This window comes from Carassius carassius, chromosome 45, assembly GCF_963082965.1.
Source record: "Carassius carassius chromosome 45, fCarCar2.1, whole genome shotgun sequence".
Lineage (NCBI taxonomy): Eukaryota > Metazoa > Chordata > Actinopteri > Cypriniformes > Cyprinidae > Carassius > Carassius carassius.
In genome coordinates this window covers 3,001,689-3,023,181 of record NC_081799.1, presented here as the reverse complement: position 1 = coordinate 3,023,181, position 21,493 = coordinate 3,001,689, and the positions used below count along the sequence as shown (strand labels likewise).

Below are 21,493 nucleotides of genomic sequence, written 5' to 3'. Positions count from 1 at the left end.
GACAGCGGAGACCAGGACAACTAGAGCCCCAGACACAGATCCCCTGTAAAGACCTTGTCTCAGAGGAGCACCAGGACAAGACCACAGGAAACAGATGATTCTTCTGCACAATCTGACTTTGCTGCAGCCTGGAATTGAAATACTGGTTTCGTCTGGTCAGAGGAGAACTGGCCCCCCAACTGATCCTGGTTTCTCCCAAGGTTTTTTTCTCCATTCTGTCACCGATGGAGTTTCGGTTCCTTGCCGCTGTCGCCTCTGGCTTGCTTAGTTGGGGACACTTCATTTACAGTGATATCGTTGACTTGATTGCACAGATACCATTAAAACTAATCTGGGCTGGATGACGATGTCACTGAATTCAGTGATGAATGATCTTTAACTGAAAATTTAGTGTTTACTATAGATCTTTTGCATTACTTACACTATTTTCCTATTTAACACTGTAAACTGCTTTGACACAATCTGTATTATTAAAAGCACTATACAAATAAATTTGACTTGAGTTAAAGGGATCATATGATGCTTTTTTAAAGATCATTATTTTGTGGATTTGGTGTAACTGAATATGTTGACATGCTTTAATGTAAAAAAAATATATATATATTTTTCAGATATTGTACATTATTGTAGGTCCTCTATGTCCCGCCTCTCTCATACGCATCGGTTTTCTACAAAGTCCCTCCTTCTGACAAGCACAGTCTGCTCTGATTGGCCAACTGACTCAGTGCATTGTGATTGGCCGAACACCACAAGCACTCGGCGGAAAAGTAACGCCCCTTTCCATAATCTCGAGCTTGATCTTTCAAAATAAATGTAAAGATGTAAAATGTAAAGTTAATAATGTCCATAGTTTTACCATCAGTTCAAGCCCAAAAGAGTAACAGTGCCATTATCAGACTGATATTACTTTTCACTAGCATGATCTGAAGATGACTTAAAGTTGATCCTAAATTTGGTGAGGATCTGATGAAAGCTATATCAATATAAAATTCATTATGGCAGACTAAACCAAAAATAAATATTGTCATCATTTACCCACCCTTTTCTGTATGCATTTCATTCTCTCGAGGAATAGACTATGAAATCAGATTCATTGGCAGAAGAATATTAATACAATAACTAGGTGCCTAAACACCTTTGCTGCTTGACTCCTATTAATAAACTTACTGGACCCACTTACATTTCAAGGACAGTTTTCAGCTGTTCAAGCTTGGCTTTGCTCTCTTCAATTTCTGAATCGTTATTTTGGCAGAGCTCTACCAACAGCTGCCTGGCAATGTCCAACACTTCCTGTCCAATTCAAACAAACACAACAAACAACTGAGCAAATCAGCTAATATTCAAACACATGCTTTAGATATGCATGATGAGTAATATTTGTTACATTTACATTACATCATTTAGCAGACGGTTTATTCGAAGCGACTTACAAATGAGGACAATGGAATCAGTCAAAATCAACAAGAGATCAACGATAGACCTATGCAAGTCTCAGTTAACTTGCAGTACATAACGTTTTTTTTTTATAATATAACAAATAAAAAGAAAACAGAATAGAGCAAGCTAGCGTTAGGTCTTTTTTTTTTTTTGCTTTTTGTTAACTGTATAAAAAAATGAAATAAAACAGATAGAAAACAAAAAGAATTGAGAAGTTTTTTTGTTTTTTTTTTAAGAAAACAAGCAGTTATTGAACGAGTAAATGAATAGAGTGCAAGTCTAAAAGGAGCCATAGAAAGGAGTCACTTGTGCTTCAGCCTGGTTGGTGCTCACGGAACAGGACACAAAATTAAAGAGAGGAAAACCAAGGTCTAGCTCGGACCAAGGAAACAGAACCGGAGCACACAGCGTTTAATACTTTATTAATAAAAACTGACTAACATTTCGACGCTAGTGCGTCTTCTTCAGAGTCAAGCAATGAATGGCAACATACAGATTTTATAGCACTGAAGTTCAAATCATTGGCCACAAGCCTAGATGGGTGTGGTACATCAATTAATTAATCATAATTAGGCACTCAGGTGTACACCAGTGTGAATTACAAAAAGCATGAGAGACCTAGTTCCTCATTCAGACCATTAGGTTCCACTGTGTTAAGAGTGAAAATCCAGAACGCCTCTCTTTGTAGTAGGTACTTGACTATATCGCCGCCTCGTCTAAAAGGAGCCAGTTTGAATTTTTTAAAGAACAAAATTAGAATAGAAAGTGCTAGAGTTAAGCTAAAGGTCAAGTAAAGATGGAACAGATTGGTTGTTATTTATTAAAACAAAATTTATTTACTTGGAGTTGCTTTGGTTTTTTCAATTTCAGTTTTCCACTTTTGTAACCTTCACATTTTTCAAAGAGGTCAAAAAACCTGAAACAGACATGACAAATACAATAGTGGGTTTTTAGTTGTGTCATGTCAATCTTCATTTTTTATTTTTGAATTAATGAGAGTGTATGATGAATCTAGCTCAGCGACAGTAGAGGTGAAAGACCGTACCGCTGATGTCGAACTTCCATTTTCATCTTCTGTTTGGGAGTTCTGTCACCGTGTCGAATCACAGCAATCACACACCTCAACTCCATCCTGAAATCAAACCACAGCACTTGAACAGATATTTACTTTGAGCTTATACAGAAATAAAAAGATATAAACTAGCACGTCAGCAATATCACATAGTATTAATATGTGTTAAAAGAAACAGCTCCACAAAAATGAAACTTCTGTTATTGTTTATTCAGTCTTTCCAAATCCATATGACTGGCTTTCTTCTGCTCAAGCAATAATTAAATGAATATCCAGTTGGCTGAAATCAACGCAGTGGCAGCACATTGTGACTCTCTTTAACACTTAATGGGTTATTTTACTCAAAACTCATTCAGTGAAACCTGAAGGATTTCTGTCGCCCCATTGAAAATTCATGACACCAAAATTTAAGGATGCATATACTTTAAGAAAAAAAAGTAAGGTAAACAGTCCATATGAATCAAAAGGTTTAATACAAGTCCCTTGAAAAGACACAATTGCTTTATATGATGAAGATCCAATTTATGCTTTCATGTACATGTAAACATTGATCGACACACATAGAGCACATCAGATATGGCAAAAGGAAGCTCAGATGCGTTTTTGTGTGAAGCACAAGAGTCAATGAGGTTTGTTCTCATGCCTCGAGCAAGTACTATCTGATGTTATATGTGAACGAAAGCCTGAATGAAATCTATTCACTACATAAAGTGAACATGTTGACTGATTACAGTTACAATATTTTTATGACCTTTGGTGGAATTAACTTTTAATGGAGGGACAGAAAGAAATCTCTCAGGTTTCATTTAAGATGTCTTCATTTGTGTTTCAAAGATGAACAAATGTCTTATGGGTTTGGAACAAGTAATAGAGTAAATGATGACAGAATTGAGATTTTTGAACTATACCTTTAATAAAAGTACATAAGAGTGTCAGCAAAAACATCCCGCTAACAATTTGTGGTTTTGGTGAAAACGGAAGAAAGTCGTATAAATTTGAAACAAGAAAAATGAGCTAATGACGATTTCATTTTTGGTAGAACTAGATTTTAGTTTCCGGAACTAAAAAGATTTCACTAGCTTAGATACTAATAACATTAGTAATGTAATTATCAAGTGTAAAACAGTGCTTGTCCTTGCTTGTCAGGACGTACATGGTCCCAGAGGTTGTGGGAACTATGGGAATGTCCTCTGCTTCTAAAGGAATAGACCACGGGATCTGAAACTGTGGAGCCAGCTCTCTCATGATGATATTCCTGCAGGGCAAAAGAAAAACAATAAATCCATACACTCTAATTCTCTTCTACATTAAATATATTCATAATCCTTATCATATAATCATCTCGTTATAATTAAAATTGCAATAAAGAAAATACGAAACCTTTTTTGCATCTGACAATAAAACATAATATTGAAATATAAAATCACTGGATATTTGGGATTTGTATAACGTACTAACCCCAGGATCTTTGCACAGTCATCGTAGTATTTCATGGAGTTCTTGACGAAGCTGAAGCCATTGACGTCACAGACGTATGACTGGCCATTAGCACGGAGCAGATCGAACCCACACACGGTTTGCTATAAATGAGAAATCGCTAATGCTTCATGTCAATACTTCAGATATAAAGCTCTAACTGATGAAAGAAGCAGACTCTAAATTGCTTTCAACATCTTTGTTTACCTTGAAAGCCGAACAGACTTTCCATGCGATGAGTTTCTCTCTGGCATTGAGGATGACTGGGTAACGGACCTCTTTTCCCTCACTGTCTCGTTCCACCTTCCCATCCAGAGCAGGAGATTTACGGGCCTCTGCGTGGGCATAGTCAGGACCTACAGTATACACCTGATGTGCACAGACACAAGGAAGCAGTGGCGCTTCGTTCATGAATAAATCCTAAAATGCTACTTTACCAGGAGAACCCTGTCCTAAAACATGTAGTAACCCCCCAGAAAGCGAATTTTGCAAGGGGACCCCCCTAGAAATGCAATTGGGCTAGGTTTGGACTAATCTGAAAATGCATGAAAATGGTGTGTGAGCTGAAGATAAACGACTGCGCTACCTTCACATCCGTTCCATCTGTGGGCATGAACTCCTCATAGATGTAGGATCCAGTCTTCCTGACGTTACTCTCCGGAGAATACACGCTACTTCTGCTGCCAATCTGAAACAGACGAGACGTGATCAGAAAAATCGTGAGACACACGTCTGCTCAACACCGCAGTTAGGATGATTTGATGCAATGAAGAGAAAGTTCATTTATCAGTGAAGATAACTACAAAAACCTTTCAAGTATACCATGTCATGTTATGATTCTATCTTCTTCTTTCTGAATAATAAATACTTCTTTGCACCACACTAAATCATTAAAAACACAAACAATCAGACGTCAGAGTTACACAAGCAGCTCAGCTACTCACAGCATGTTATGTAACGGAGTCCCAGTATAATGACAACCTAGAAATTTGAATATATTTGATTTGAATAAAGAATAAAGGCTGCAAATACTCATTATTTAAAAACATTGGCTAGGCTTTAAACCCTGTTCACAACGTCAGCAACTACATAACACAATTTATTCTCAATAGTAAGCTGACAACATGAGTGTTTCAGTCTCACACAATAAACAGGACACACGGACCAAGCAGGCCATCCTAAACTATACACCTGTGAGTCACTTTAATATACTGGAACACAAATCATTCTCATGTTCTGGGTAGTTTAGACCTTGCACTTGGTGTCCTCTATTCTTCAGGTGCATTTTGTTTATAGAAATAGACGTGATTAATCCACAACTTCATTGTAGATTATCTTTATAATTAGTGGTCATATATTAGTGGTTTAAGTCTTGAAATATTATTATCAAGTATTTTGGTCCTACTTTATATATTGTCCCATACTTAATTTAAATTAATCATTTAGTACAATGCACTTATTGTGTACATACATTTTTTACATTGCACTTATATTTTTTGAATGCCTGTATGCAATTACATCTAAAATTAATTTATGTAACTACATTTATAATTACACTCTTGACCCATCCCTTACACCTTAACCCACCCTTAAACCTACAAATACCACCAAACCTGTGCTTAAACTTACCTGGAGCCCACGTTAATAGCAGCAGAAGTGTTTTACAATGCAATATGAACAGAGTAAGTACGTTCTACTTATTTTCTTATGCAAGTACATAGTAGTGAAGGCCACTTAATTTAAAGCAAGACATAAAATAATAATCAGTTGAAGTACTGTGGTGTGTATTTTGGTGTTGAAGGGCTTGATTGTGGCCTCACCTTGCGGAAGAGCCGCTGACTGCCTCCTCCTGCAGATGTGGGGTAGTAGATGTAGACATTGTGGTCCTCAGCACTCACAGGCTTCTCCACGAAAGGCTTGTGGAAGATCTCCCCATTCACCTCCACATGGTCCTCTCCCTCCACCAGATTACATTCTACAAAAACACCACACAACCATCAAACCCTTCGCTTTAGAAACGGGATATTTGTCCAAATGCACACTGAAGGGAAAACAGGCAGAAAGAAAATTAATTCAGTGTCTTGATTTGATTAGATTATGATTTAATGTGAATTCAAGTTGAACAAATCCAGCAAACTACATAGGGATCCTGCAACCATTTTAAATTATTCATGAACCCACTGTAAAACAGCGAAAGCAATTCACAATATAAAATAATTATTAGAAAACCGAAACCTAATAAAACTTAAAATTAGTTTTTCCACATAAAATTATTATAACTGCTAATATTTTAGGCTTGTGTGTGTTTTTTTCTCATTTGTAAGTATCAGCTAAATGACATTCAAACTGGGTCAGTGTGAGATTTGAGGAGTTAACACACCTTCTGGTCTGGCAGGATCTCGGTTCAGAACTGCAAAGCGGGGCAGCTGTATTCCCTCGGCCTTCAGTATATGATACACCTCTCTCCTAAACCCCAAAATATTGCACATGAATTAGGATTTTGTGGGAGAAAGGTAAATTGTAAAAAAAAACACAACATGAGTTTTCATACAGCAAGTTATTTACATTTATTCATTTAGCAGATGCTTTCATCCAAAGCGACTTACAAATGAGGACAACAGAAGCAGTCAAAATCAACAGAAGAGCAATGATATGTGAGTGCTATAACAAGTCTCAGATAACTTAACACAGTACAGGTAGCAATGGCTTTTGAATTAAATGTGCTTCAAGAAAACCAATTTTTAAAAAGCCTCTTTCATCTTCCATCAGCATTACTATTATTTGACAGCATTACTTAACATGTGACCAAACAAAAACAAAGAAATCCCATCTGTCGTTCACTCACCCTAACCCTCAAGGTTTGTTTCTGTGCATCAAGCGAGCGCATCAGAGCATTTGTTTAGCATATTTCTCTATGTATGTCTTAATTTGTGTCAATTTCATTCTTTTGGAATGAAATTAGGATGAGTAAAGGTTGACTTAAATGGCATTAATCATTGTTGCCATTGTTTAAAATCTCAGAACTGCTGCCGTTGTGCTGTAGACATGAGGATGCAGTGATGTGAATTAAAGCACTTGTGTATATTAAAGAATTTTAACAATAAGTTGGTATGGAGTACATTTCAGACATCATTGCCAGGCGGTTACTCTGGAACTATTTTTGCTGGAAGAACAAAAACAGAGCCAGTCCCAGAGCAACTGGACTACATTTCAAGACTCTTGAAACAACACTAGGGTAACCACAAAGAGTGATTGATGGACACTGCGTCAGCATCTCTATTTTGACTTCCCCATATTGCTCCGAACCAAAAAGGAGTGTCACTATTAGTCATGTAGATGCATGAAGTTTCTAAACCAAATCAAATAAATACATTCATCTCTTTCAAAAATCGCTTCTTTTGCAGGTATGACCGCTTCTTGATCAAATGCTTGCTGTAGGTTGCTGTGTTGACATGAAAACATTCAAGAGTGTCACAGCAATACCTCTCTCACATGGCAAAACTTTCAACTAATAACATAAACGGTTTCGGGGCAGTGGTAAACGCTTCGTTCTAGTTCCCATGTGCTTTCTAGGACTGGAAAATTTGCACAGCGGTGATTTGGGCATAAGCACCAAGCCACAGTCCGCTTGCCATTGTTATTCAGACCAACAACACAATTTCAAATGGGATATTGCTTTTATACAACAAGCCTGTTAAAAAGAGGTTAATATTGCATTGTAAGTTGATGCGAGTAGAAACCATGACAATCACCCATGCTAGAGGAGTGCTTATAAGACATACTCCATCCAAAAATGCTAATTCTGTCATCACTACATGCCAGAGTTGGAAATTAAAGGGGGCTAAAGCAAAAATGCCCACCAATTTCAAGAAAAACGCCCCTGTTCAATTAAATCTATTATGACTATCCCGATTAAAGAAAAATATGAAATAGAACGAAAAGCGCTGAATGCAACATTGGATTTAGATCGGTTAAAGTTGCATCAAAGATTTCTTTTTGCACGTTTTTGTTGTGCATTATAACCAATCAAGAACCTGCAATAGCCAATCAGAGGCATTTCCATTAGTCACCAGTGATGTAGAAATCCAGAGCACTGCCTTTGGCACTCTTGTGAATTCTCTCATCATAAACAAAATAGGTTACAATATATGTAATAATTTAATTGTGCAGTGTAGACAGCTCCTTTGGTTAAAACAGGAGATTGTGTGCAGAACTGAAATCAGAAAGCACCGAGCGCTTCAGAAGCAGGGAACATTCTTTGCTCACTGCTCACTCTCGGTTTGAATCATTTCAACCATTTTGTTTTTCCATGTCACAAAGATAACCAACAAAGACTTACAGTTTGCATTCTATTAGTTAAAAAAAAAAAGTCATTAAAAACAACACCGGTACAATTAATAATCAGAAAAAAAAAGGCTATGGTAATCAATTCCAGGGGCAAATATTGCCCATTAATGGATGATTACCATGATAACAACAGCACAGTTTTGGCTTCTCGTGACTGCCTGTGAACGACAAACATGGAGGAAACCGTTTAACCCATTTGGCAATTCATAAGAATAAGTAACATACAGTTTCCCCCACGATGAAAGTTTTAATAAATAATAACAACCCATCTACTTATCTATCATATAATGAGCAAAGGTTTTCCAGTTTTAAAAGCATGACGCATAGCTGGTAATATCTTCTGTATCAGAGCACATCACGTGTGGTCAATAAACAATACAAACACAATGAAGACCTGATGAAGCTCACCTGTCCTGAATAAAATACTGAAGATCTAGATCATTGATGACAAACGGGTTCCTCAGCTTCTTGTAAGCCACGGCTTTATCAAGTGGGAATCCTTTAAAAACAGACAATAAACAAATCACAAAACAGGTTCATATCAAGAGTGAATGTACATTGTACATTTCTGCTCTTGTTGTCAATACAGGAACTGACAGGAGCACTTTTCGTTCTCTCTCAACAATGTAAATTTGACCCAGTGCAGCTTATAGTCAGGTGTGACTTCTTTATCAAAATATACACAGGGAAATTGTAATCGGTTACAATAAACAAGCAGGACGCTCCAAACCTCTGGAATGGAAAGAGATGAGACAGTCACAGAGCGGCCAGTTTTCCACCGGCTCATTCAGAACGACTTCCTCTTCAAACGTAACCACAGTGATGTATTTGAACAGACACAGTCTCTCCAGGATCTCATTCATAGGTTTGGACTTTGACTTCTTAGACATGGCACAGATGCCCACCACGATCTGTCTCTCAGGAGGCTGCAGATAACAACACACATCTCTAATTAAAACCAGATACGCTTCAAGAAGCTAAATTGTTTAGGAACTAAACATAGTTATGTCCTAGCTGAAATTTGTATATTTTTTGTGGTGTAAAAAAGCAACATTTTGCAGACTCAAAAAAGACTCTCCAGGAAAGAGCAGCTCTCAGTGCATTTTTTCAGGTTGGGTATATTATATTTCATAAAATGCCTGACGTCTTGCATAATATAACTATTTTATTCAGTTAATTTGGATATTAAAATATGTTCTCAGAACTCTGTACTGTTTGTTGACAGGCAGGTTATAAGGAATACTTTTTTTGGCTATTAGAAATGTAGTCTCACAGAACACTATGTCAAGCACAAAACGGCTTGAGACATACAAACTACAAGGTGATTCCAGAATTATTTTTTCTGCTTGATCTGGAAACCAAAACTTTAGGTTCTTGACCTACTGGCCAAGATAAACACCCCGAACCAGTCTTTTCACCTACCGAATCATATTCTGCATCATCCTCCTCTTCCACGTTTTCGTACAAGCAGTCATAGCCGAGCACTCTGCCCGGATCCAGCAGCTCGTCTCCCTCGCCGTCCTCCGCTCCCACAAAGAAGCGCGGGTGATCTGAGTCCTCGTGCACGGACATGTTCACCACAGACAGCTGTCAGTCACTCTAGAGGTACATGTGAAGCTCCCAGACCTCCTCCTGCTCCTCACAGATGCGCATCTTGAACACAGCACAGATCTAGGGCTGTAGCTATCGAATATTTTAGTAATCGAGTATTCTACCAAAATTTCCATCGATTAATCGGATAAAATGTGTTTTTGCTTAATTAAAGTGTAATATTAATTATGCAAGAGAAAATAAGACTCCTGGGTCTCTTAAAATGAACAACTAAGTTTCCTTTTTTAGAAATTTTATTTTTTAAATGCATAGAATGCAATGCATACATCAAAAATAAACATTTAATTATTACCCATTGTTTCTCTGTCTGTACTTGTACTGTGAACAATGACAATAAAGTTGACAGATGAATTAAGTGCATTTAAGTGCCATTCAGTTGGGGTTTTAAATAAAGCATTTTCTGAGATGCACATTAAACACATAAAACATTAATTTAATTTATCTTTTAATTATTGAAAATTAAGCAAACTTAACTTTTTGGTACTAACCCACAATAAAGAAACTAAACCGGACTTTTTTAATTTTGACAAGTTGACGTACCTTTACAGTTCTGTGTATGTGATGTGACGCTAGTTTTACTCAAATCAAACGGTCAAATGCTCATGAAATGACTGTCAGAGCAGTTCTGGAGATGTTGTTCATGTGTTCACGTCTTATTTAGTGAGACAGCAGACTCTGAAATCACCGGAGTGTCACGCGCCCTTCAGTGTGTGTTAATAAAAGGAAGACGCGCTTCTGCTCCATTCATTAACAGAGACACGCAGAACATGCAGGTTCCCCTTCATAGGTCACTTCGATGCTGCGGTGACGTCACCTGCTATGGGAACACCCCTCGGTGTGACTAATGTCTGAAGCCCTATACCATCCCGCCAATTCTATTTGCCAAATAGCGCTTGGCACCGCCCTACGCATGCGTACGCATCATATACCTGGGTGCCGCGCGCCATTTCGCGCAGATTTCATTCCTTCAGGGAAGTGAATCATCCGTGCCCCAAGATTTCATCTCGCGTTCTCCAGCGGTTTCTACGAGCAGTGTTAACTCCTCTTCGCGGACGCGATGAGTCAACGAAAGCTAAGAGCTGTATATGGGTTTATCACGAGGAGGCACTCATGAGAGGTTCGTTAGCAGCCTCTCTACATGTTCTCTCCATGATAGCCTACGGCTACAGTAAAAAAAAAAAAATCCGCACTCTGGAGTGTATTTCTATAAGTCGCCTCGCGTCTAACCCCCACCGTTTCCCTTCTGCGGTCGCCGGGGCCCCGCCAGAGCAAACAGCGCTTTGAGCAGCATTGGATCGAGCTGTAATGCCAAACGTTCCCTCAGACACTCTGCGCAATCCAGCTTTCAGAATTCGAGGGGCGATTCAAGGGTCTTGCACAGACGACCCGTTTATGACGGCTCGCACAGCCGCAGCTTTTTCGCTAGCCCCTCTCAGATGGAGTCAGGGTTTTACAGCCGTTATTTTGTGGTACCAAAAAAAAAAAAAAGCGGCGGATTGCGACCCATTCTGGATTTACGCTGTCTGAATCTTGCACTCAGGCCGAGCAAATTCAAGATGTTGACGGTAAAGTCTATTTTGTCTCAGATTCAACCAAACGACTGGTTTGTCACGATCGATCTGAATGAGGCATACTTTCATATTCAGATCATCAAGAGACACAGGAAGTTCCTCAGATTCGCTTTAGAGGGCAAAGCGTATCAATACTGCCTTCTTCCCTTTGGCTTAGCTCTGGCTCCCCGTACTTTCTCCAAATGCATGGACGCAGCTCTGGCCCCGTTGCGGCTCCAGGGCGTTCGTGTTTTGAACTACTTAGACGATTGGCTGGTTTTAGCGCAATCGCAGACTCAAGCACACTCTCATCGGGATCTTGTGCTGAATCATTTAAACAGCCTGGGCTTACGCACGAATTTCCAGAAAAGTGTTTTAATCCCCTCTCAACGGATAACCTTTCTGGGAATAGACTTGGACTCTTGCGCGATGACAGCAAAGCTTTCTCTCCCGCGTGCTCAGTCGATTGCGTCATGCGTGCGGCGCTTCAAATCGGGTCGCACAGTGACAGTGAGATTGTGCCTCAGACTTTAAGGTCTAATGGCAGCGGCATTCCCCATAATTTGTCTGGGATTACTTCACATGCGCCCTTTTCAGTGGTGGACGAAAAGACGAAATATTTCACCCCATGGTCTTTCGCATCGGACGATTTCGGTGACACGCAGGTGTGTGATGTCGTAAAAACTATGGATGTCAACCGAATTTCTCCTAACCGGGGTTCGGCTGGGGATTTGTGCTTTCCGAGAGACCGTCACGACGGATGCGTCTTTGACCGGTTGGGGATCTGTTTGTCAAGGGCGCCCAGCCCAGGGAGTGTGGACAGCGGCGCAACGCAGTTGGCACATAAACAGGTTGGAATTACTGGCGTTTTTTCTGGCACTCCAGTATTTCTCGAATCTGCTGATCGGCCGTCATGTGCTGCTCAGATCAGACAACACAGCGGTTGTGTCATACCTGAATCATCAGGGAGGATTATGCTCTCGCCCCCTGTGCAGGCTGGCGAGACATGTTCTTCTTTGGTCTCAGAACAAATTTCTGTCGATCCGAGCTGTTCATGTCCCCGGACGTTTGAACTTCGGAGCGGATTTGCTAACCAGACAGACTCTGGAGCAAGGGGAATGGAGATTACACCCCCAAACGGTGAATCTCTTATGGCAGATTTTCGGAGAAGCGAGAGTGGATTTATTCGCGTCGAACATGACTACGCACTGCCCGCTATGGTTCTCCCTATGCCCCCCATCGCCTTGGGCTTGGATGCGTTAGCTCACAGTTGGCCCAAGACCAGTTTGTATGCTTTTCCCCCAATTCGTTTGATCCCAGCAGTATTATCCAGAATACGGCTGGACAGAGTGGAACAGCTGCTGCTGGTGGTTTGCGGACCTAATCAGTCTGTTAGCGGGCTCTCCATGGGAGATTCCCCTCAGACAGGATTTATTATCACAAGCACAGGGACTGATTTGGCACCCGAGGCCAGATCTATGGAAACTGTGGGCGTGGCCTCTAAGCGGAGTGAGTTAGTATGTCCCGGTCTTTCTGTTGAAACTACCGAGACTATACTGCATTCTAGAGCAGCTTCTACGAGAAGCTTATATGCTTTCAAGTGGATACTGTTTAGGACCTGGTGTGAAATTCGTAATATGGATCCAGTTTACTGCCCAGTGGCTTCAGTACTGGAGTTCCTTCAGGACCGTTTTTCGGATGGAGTGACACCAGCCACTCTGAAGGTTTACGTGGCAGCCATTTCAGCTTACCACGAGTATATAGATGGTGCCTCGGTGGGCAGTCATCCACTGGTTTCTCGTTTCATACAGGGTGCGCGACGGCTGAGGCCTTTCCGCCCCGTGCGAGTTCCTTAATGGGATTTATCCATTGTGTTAAACGGTTTATCAGGGCATCCGTTTGAGCCCCTGGAAACTGTACCGGATAAAATTCTGACTCTGAAGACGATTCTTCTTATGGCTTTATCCTCCCTCAAGAGAGTTGGGGATTTACATGCTCTCTCTGTTTCACCTTCATGCATGGAATTTGCACCGGGCTCTGTGAAGGTGTTGTTGCGACCGAGGCCTAATTATGTCCCTAAGGTTGCATCTAATCCCTTTCGCTTTCAGCAGGTGGTCCTGGAGGCTTTATCCCCTGCTGAGGCAGGGTCTGGAGATCGACGTCTTTGCCCTGTGAGAGCTTTAATCAAGCACTTTTTTAGCACTTTTATCAAGTCTTACAGTCTGGATGTGAGGATGGCTCCTGGCTCCCGGGTTCTCTTCGCTTGAGCAGATGCTTCCTTGGATCCCAGCTATCAGGTACGTCAGGCGTTATGGTATAGCGTTCCCATTGCAGGTGACCTCACCGCAGCATCGAAGTGACCTATGAAAGGGAACATCTCGGTTACGTATGTAACCATGTTTCCCTGAATAGGGAACGAGATGCTGCGGTCCTGACCATGCCGTACCTTGATAGCATTCTTCTTCTTCAGTCATGAAATCTGAGCGAAATGGCGCGCGGCACCCAGGTATACGATGGGTACGCATGCGTAGGGCGGTGCCAGGCACTATTTGGCCAATAGGATTGGCGGGATGGTATAGGGCTTCAGACATTCGTCACACCGAGGGGTGTTCCCATAGCAGGTGACGTCACTGCAGAATCTCGTTCCATATTCAGGGAACCATGGTTACATACGTTACCGAGATTATTCATATTTAAATAGACTCTTCCGGCTTAATATTTACAGACATTATTCCATATCGTGATTTGATGTAAGTGCAATGACCTATTTTTGATTAATTCATTAAAAATTTGGCATATTCCGTGCCATTCCACGTTAAACTGTAAAATCCGCTTTTATGACTGGATTCCGCGATTCCCTCTGCATTTTCTGCATCGTGGAAACCATACGGCCCTAGTTGTGGTATGCCAGCTCTATCTTGCAAAGGACACACGCCACGACGTTCTCTTTACGTTTACACGCGTCCTCAAATCAAAACACTGCTTGACATAACGCGTTATTATTGCGAAAGAACCTAACGTGAGATTTAAAATAAATTAAAAGAGGCTTCGAGGCAGAGGAATTTGCATCTATCATGTTTTGTAATCGAGTTACTCGAGTTATCGTTTCAGCCCTACACAGCTCACTCTGAAAGAAAGCTCTCACTCTCACACAGGCTGCATTTACCTGATCTGATACACAGTAATGTGAAGCATTCTTAGAATTTAAAATGACTGATTTATATAATAATATATTTTACAATTAAAATGCACTCCTGTAATGGAAAAGCTTCATATTTTCACATACTTTTAGCTATGTAGTACATTTAGCTATTAAAATATGAGTCAGTGACAAATTTAGTATCTACTATAAATGTCAAAAATATTTTATCTGGTTTAAAGTTCTCATGTTTCAAGAAATGCACTATGAACTACTCACACGGCTTTGAATTTTTTTTGGTTTTTAGGAAACTAATAATTACATTAAAATAAACATTAAATGAAATGTATCTAAAAGCATCATGCAGCATCACTTAAAATGTATTATACGTGAGTGTACACACCTATTCATTTACACATTTTTTCAGTCTAACCACCTGAACTACCCTGATCTTCTTATAAAAGGATAACTGTATTCTTTTTTGTCTGAACGGTCCCTTTTGTGACTTATTGACCTTGGCACTATTTTCTGTTTAAAGTAGTCTTTTTCTTCTTCACATTGGTTGGACCGCACCTTTGTTAATTGCACCATGGGACTGATTTGGTACACAACTTTTTTTTTTTCCAAACATTCAGAAGTACAGTATTTTTGTTAATATTCTTTTCTAGGGAATACTATGCAAAAATAATTAAGAATTTTATTAGACTATTTATTTTTTTAATTGCCATCAGAACATTTGTATCGAACTAACATTTTTGAATGATCTCACCTAAAAATTAACCATGTTCACAATTATTCATTACAAATGCAAAAGTTATTTTAGTAACTGCACAATATTTTCATCATGCCATTAACTATTTTCAGTTTACTGTTTAATGCACTCACCTCTCAGATGTGTCCGAATAATCCCTAGAATTCAGAGATATGACTGTCCTGCAAAACAACAAAAGATTAAAAAATGATCCAGTTTTTGAAATCAGGTTTAAAAAAAAAAAAAAAAAAATGTTTGGAACTAGGTTACTGCAAAAAAAAAAAAAAAAAAAACAAAAAAAAAAAAAAAGGAAGACAGACCCGTGTTATTTCATGCTCATGTGCTCATTTTCAACAGAGGTGGATAAACACTGATGATTGTGAATGGTACAACATGCACTCAATAAGATAAGACAGATATTTGACCTCCTTTCCAGCACCCAAACAAAATGCAATGGTCAAAATCGCTTTATTATGGGATGGGTTCAATTTTCCTAAATCTTCTTAAGGTGGTTTATAGGCAGGCTAAGAATTGCACATGTGCATAACATTTTCAGTCTGAGATTACTTTTTTTTTTTACATTTTAACTTTTTTTTAACATGGGCAAGTGCAGGACTTACAAGGTTGATTATCTCTGGTGGGGAGCACAAACATGAGTCCTCTATGCTAACATTGTGCTGTAAAAAACCTGAGTTTAGATTGTGAGCGAAGGCTAGTAGAAACCAGCAGAAAGCTTCATCTATTTAAGCACAAAAGAAGACATTCTGGGAAATGTGTCAGTGTTTTTTCTCCATTAAGTGGAAGACAATGGTTTGGTTTTAACACTCTTCAAAATATATTTTGTGTTCCATGGAAGAAAGAAACTCAACAACATGGTGAGGGTGGGTTGAGGTAAAGTTTTCCATAAACATCATCAGCCTATACCCAGTAGGGAAGGTTAATCTGGAAATGTGATTGATTACAGATTACAAGTTATTTTAAAGCACAGCCACCACAAAATCAGACTTATTAGAGATCATTCTGAGGTTAAATACAAAGTTAAAATCATAACAAAATACAATTTAATAGCTAAGATGCTGTTTTTTAAATTAAATCTCTGAATAGTTTGGATATATTTATAACCCAAATAGGAAATAAAATGGTTATCAAATAAGCATGTGATGCCTTATTACCTCACACACCACTAAACAAATAACACAAGCATCAAATAACAGCAGAGAAACACCATAACTGGCTTGATTCATTGTAAATGAACAAATATCACAAAAGTTTTATTAGACTGCTTCGAGATTTCTTTGATTAACTTTGTTCAATTAGATATCGGAGTGAAATCAACAGTAATTTAAAACCCAGTGTTATTTGAATGAAAATCAAATACAGTATGATAATGGGTTCAAATGCATTAGTAATGCAGGAAAAGTACAGGCAGGAGGTCAGTCATGTGCAGTTTGATGTCTCACTTTTAGCAGCTAATGACTCTTCCTGCACGAACTACAAATAAACACAACACGTGCTGATGCTAGAGCTGACAAACAGCAAAGACTTTATATTCTTACCTGCTCTAAAAGAGACGGGCGTGAAGATGATAGCTGTGGGCTGCTACGTCAGCTGTTCACACACACAAATACTGAAGGAGGAGAGCTAACATTAGCATAACGTTACATGCTAAAAGCACCAGCAGCAAACATCGTCATCATCATCCTTCAGCTAACGGGCACAAACACAAATGACATCATTCTGATCCTCTGCAGGCATCTGCGATTCTCCATCAAGGATGTATTACACCCATCTGTATGACTGCAGCACGAGTGTACTCAAGTTCAGGCTTTAAAAAACAAAAAACGGCAGTCAATGGGGCGTGGCGTCAGACGTGACATCATTGCGAGGGCGGGGCCACGGTGACAGTGTTTCTCTGTCAGTCGGTGGACACTTTCAAGGTAGACTGGCTTTTAAAGGGGTCATATGATGCGATTTTTCTGTCCCGAGTGTTACGTTTGAGAGAGGCGGCGCATAGAGGTCTTACAGTAATGTACAGTATTTGAAAAATAATGTTTTTTGAACATTGAAGCATGTCAACACCAAATACACAAAATAATGTTTTTTTTAAAGAGTAACTAAACCCTGAACCAACTTTTTTTAGTTAATGATCTATAAGAATGGGGCTTTATTAGTGCTGTTCATTGATTCGAGTAACTTTTTTGACATTTGAGTATAAAGTGTTTTAATTCTACAATATATGGTGTAAAAACGTCTGAGTGCTGCCCTCTTCAGGTTGAACGGTGGCTACTGCAGTTGATTTTTCCTATTGGATGTTGCGGTGGCAAGTGACGTAAGCGGTGGCAGGTGACGTAAGCAGTTTCCAGCTCACCACGCCCCTTGGTACGAGCTACCACGCCCTTGGCAGTATAAAACCATCAAAATCACTGTAGTGAGTCAGGAGCTGGAATTGCGAGTATTGGTAACGACCAGGATAGACTAATATAGCATCTATTTAGCATAGCAATTATATAGTTATTTAGATCTTCAAGTAAGCATAGATTTATCTGTATTTAGTATAGTGGTCAGGATGGTACGGAGGTGTGTTGCTGGTTGTGACAGCACTGCTGGACTGCATAGTTTACCAGCAGACTTTAAAATTAAGCGCCAGTGGTTGCATGCATTTGGCCTGGAAGACCGCAAGTTCCCGCCTAGAGCTCGAGTGTGCAAACTGCGTTTTACACGGGATTGCTTCTCCAACGCAATGGAGGTTGAAATGGTCTTCTTCACACAGCTCGCGCTGAAAAGCGACGCGGTGCGGGAGTTGAGACCGCAGTTTGAGCCAGCGGCTCGAATTGATATGAACAGACACCTCGACATCCTCCACTTCAGGTAAAAGTGGGGGAGAAAAGTCCTCTACTTCAAATGAACGCTCTGTTGCAAAGCTACTTGCGTCATTACAGTCACTCTCCATTTTAGTCTCTGACAGCTGCTGTCAATCAATCCGTCACTGCAAGTCTCAGGATCACGCCGCACTCGCTCAGCCCCGCCCTCGGTTCGTCCCCTCTATCTCAGTTGTGATCTGCCCACTTTTCAGCATTTTTCAAATATTGTCAGTGGGTGGAGTCAGGCTCTGAGCAGGGGTTTAGTTACACTTTATATAGCATCATATTATGGCCCCTTTAAAGTAAAATAAAACTCTGGTAAGCGCCAAATACAATAGGCAATATTTAGGTTGGTACTATCTTTCAAACATATATTTTCTACATTGTGCAACTTGAAGAAGTTTCAAATACACTGTTTTTGAGGAAGTTGTGGCCTAGTGGTTAGAGTGTTTGACTCCTAACCATAAGGTTGTGGGTTTGAGTCTCGGGCCACCAATACCATGACTGAGGTGCCCTTGAAACAAGGCACTGAACCCCCAGGTACCGCAGCATAAATGATGCCCACTGGTGTCCGAGGTGCATTTTTGTGACATATCAGGACACAACTCTGTATAATGACATGGGTATGACACAGGTATTACAAGGAGAGTGTGACTTATGAGGACATAACCCATGCCCCCCCTTTTTAAAAACGCTTATAAATCATACAGAATGAATTTTTTTTGAGAAAGTAAAAATGCACAAAGTTTCCTGTGAGGGTTAGGGTTAGGTGTAGGGCCATAGAATATACAATTTATACAGTATAAAAACCATTACGCCTATGGGATGTTCCCACTTTTCACAAAAACAAACATGTGTGTGTGTGTGTGTGTGTGTGTGTGTGTGTATATATAGTTTGGATGGGTTAAAGGCAGAGCACGAATTCAAAAAAAAAAAGTTTCAGATTAAAAAAAGGAACTGACCTGACCATGAACAGAAGAAAACACAGGACTTAAAGGCATTATTTCACACAAAACTGAAAATTCTCACCCTCATGTCGTTCCATACCTGTATAACCTTCGGTTATCTTTGGAACACAAACAAAGAGATTTTTTTTTTTTTTTACATTTTGAAAGTCGTCACCTGATTGTTTAAATTCTATAGGATTTCAGTGAATAAAGCTGTCATGATGCCAGAGCCCTCACTGAAGAAGGAAGCCATTGTGTTTACAACATTTAAACACCAATTATTGCTTATTAGAATAAATTAAACTCTGGATTTCAAAAGTATGTGAAGTTTGCGGACTGAAGACGACGCTCTTGAATCAATGATTTATTGGTTACATGCCAGTTTGTTATTGTAGAGACATTGACTTTACATAAAAATGACACAAAATTTTACATTTTTACATGCCAGTCAAACATGTGGCCCCTGGCCAATGAAAGCTGCTGAGTCCAGACCTTCTAAGTCTTTGCAAAATTGCGAGAATAAGGTGGTTGACCAAGATGATATTGCTTGGTTGAGTCCAAGTAGGCCAGCGGTCATGAAGCACAAAATGATACTGCTGCAACTCAGTTAAGACTAAGATTAAGAACACATTCAGGTGCATCTAAATAAATTAGAATGTCATGGAAAAGTTAATTTATTTCAGTAAGTCAACGCAAATTTTGAAACTTGTGTATTAAACAAATTCAATGCACACAGACGGAAGTAGTTTAAGTCTTTGGTTCTTTTAATTGTGATGATTTTGGCTCAAATTTAACAAAAACACACCAATTCACGATCTCAACAAATTAGAATATGGAGACATGCAAATCAGCTTAACAACTCAAAACATGCAAAGGTTTCCTGAGCCTTCAAAATTGTCTCTCAGTTTGTTTCATTAGGCTACACAATCATGGGGAAGACTGATGCTCTGACAGTTGTCCAGTCCAGAAGACAGTTAAAAGTACTAATTGTGATGATTTTGGCTCACATTTAACAAAAACCCACCAATTCAATATCTCGGCAAATTAGAATACTTCATAAGACCAATAAAATAAAAATTTTTAGTGAATTGTTGGCCTTCTGGAAAGTATTTACTGTACATGTACTCGATACTTGGTAGGGGCTCCTTTGCTTTAATTAGTGCCTGAGTCCAGCGTGGGATGGAGGTGATCAGTTTGTGGCACTGCTGAAGTGGTGTAGGAGCCTTTGACAGTGGACTTCAGCTCATCTGCATTGCTTGGTCTCTTGTTTCTCATTTTCCTCTTGGCAATAGTCCATAGATTCTCTCTGGGGTTCAGGTCTGGTGAGTTTGCTGGCCAGTCACGCACACCAACACCATGGTAATTTAACCAACTTTTGATGCTTTTGGCAGTGTGGGCAGGTGCCAAATCCTGCTGGAAAATGATATCAGCATCTTCAAAAAGCAGAACAAAGCACAAAGTTCTCCAAAATGTCTTGGTAAACGGGTGCAGTGACTTTGGTTTTCAAAAACACAATGGATCAACACCAGCAGATGACATTGCAACCCAAATCATCACAGGGCTATGAGCTTCTCCACCCTTCCTCCAGACTCTAGGACCTTGGTTTCCAAATGAAATACAAAACTTGCTCTCATCTGAAAAGAGGACTTTGAAACACTGGGCAACAGTCCAGTTCTTCTTCTCCTGGTAAGACGGCTCTGACATTTTCTGTGGTTTAGCAAATTCCTTCACACGTCTGTGTGTGGTGGCTCTTGATGCCTTGACCCCAGCCTCAGTCCATTCCTTGTGAAGTTCACTCAAATTCTTGAATTGATTTTGCTTGACAATCCTAATAAGGCTGCAGTTCTCTTGGTTGATTGTGCATCTTTTTTTTCACACCTTTTCCTTCCACTCAACCTTCTGTTAGCATGCTTGGATACAGCACTCTGTGAACAGCCAGCTTCTTTGGCAATGAATGTTTGTGGCTTACCCTCCTTGTGAAGGGTGTCAATGATTGTCTTCTGGACAACTGTCAGATCAGCAGTCTTCCCCATGATTGTGTAGCCTAGTGAACCAAACTGAGAGACCATTTTGAAGGCTCAGGAAACCTTTGCATGTTTTGAGTTGTTAAGCTGATTTGCATGTCTCCATATTCTAATTTGTTGAGATAGTGGATTGTTTGGTTTTTGTTAAATGTGAGCCAAAATCATCACAATTAAAAGAACCAAAGACTTAAACTACTTCAGTCTGGGTGCATTGAATTTCTTTAATACACAAGTTTAAAAATTTGAGTTGAATTACTGAAATAAATGAACTTTTCCAC

General features: G+C 39.7%; 1 protein-coding gene across 5 annotated transcripts in view; it reads right to left on the bottom strand.

Moving 5' to 3' along the window:
- LOC132127842 (inositol hexakisphosphate and diphosphoinositol-pentakisphosphate kinase 2-like) overlaps positions 1–17,253 on the bottom strand; it is a 52,445-nt gene extending 35,192 nt beyond the window's left edge. For 2 of the 5 annotated variants that reach the window (XM_059540001.1, XM_059540002.1), the window contains exons 1-14: positions 16,940–17,252; positions 15,518–15,565; positions 9,755–9,985; positions 9,063–9,258; positions 8,741–8,831; positions 6,366–6,451; positions 5,806–5,960; positions 4,572–4,673; positions 4,193–4,354; positions 3,968–4,089; positions 3,663–3,764; positions 2,483–2,569; positions 2,278–2,353; positions 1,181–1,290 (exon numbers count right to left, since the gene is read on the bottom strand). In XM_059540001.1, coding sequence (XP_059395984.1) covers positions 1,181–1,290; positions 2,278–2,353; positions 2,483–2,569; positions 3,663–3,764; positions 3,968–4,089; positions 4,193–4,354; positions 4,572–4,673; positions 5,806–5,960; positions 6,366–6,451; positions 8,741–8,831; positions 9,063–9,258; positions 9,755–9,904 — 1,439 coding nt within the window. In that variant the 5' untranslated portion in view covers positions 9,905–9,985; positions 15,518–15,565; positions 16,940–17,252. Of the gene's footprint in view, positions 1–1,180; positions 1,291–2,277; positions 2,354–2,482; positions 2,570–3,662; positions 3,765–3,967; positions 4,090–4,192; positions 4,355–4,571; positions 4,674–5,805; positions 5,961–6,365; positions 6,452–8,740; positions 8,832–9,062; positions 9,259–9,754; positions 9,986–15,517; positions 15,566–16,939 lie in introns of all 5 variants that reach the window. The other 3 variants (XM_059540003.1, XM_059540004.1, XM_059540006.1) reach the window with 2 other exon arrangements.
- Between the last annotated feature and the right edge of the window lie 4,240 nt (positions 17,254–21,493).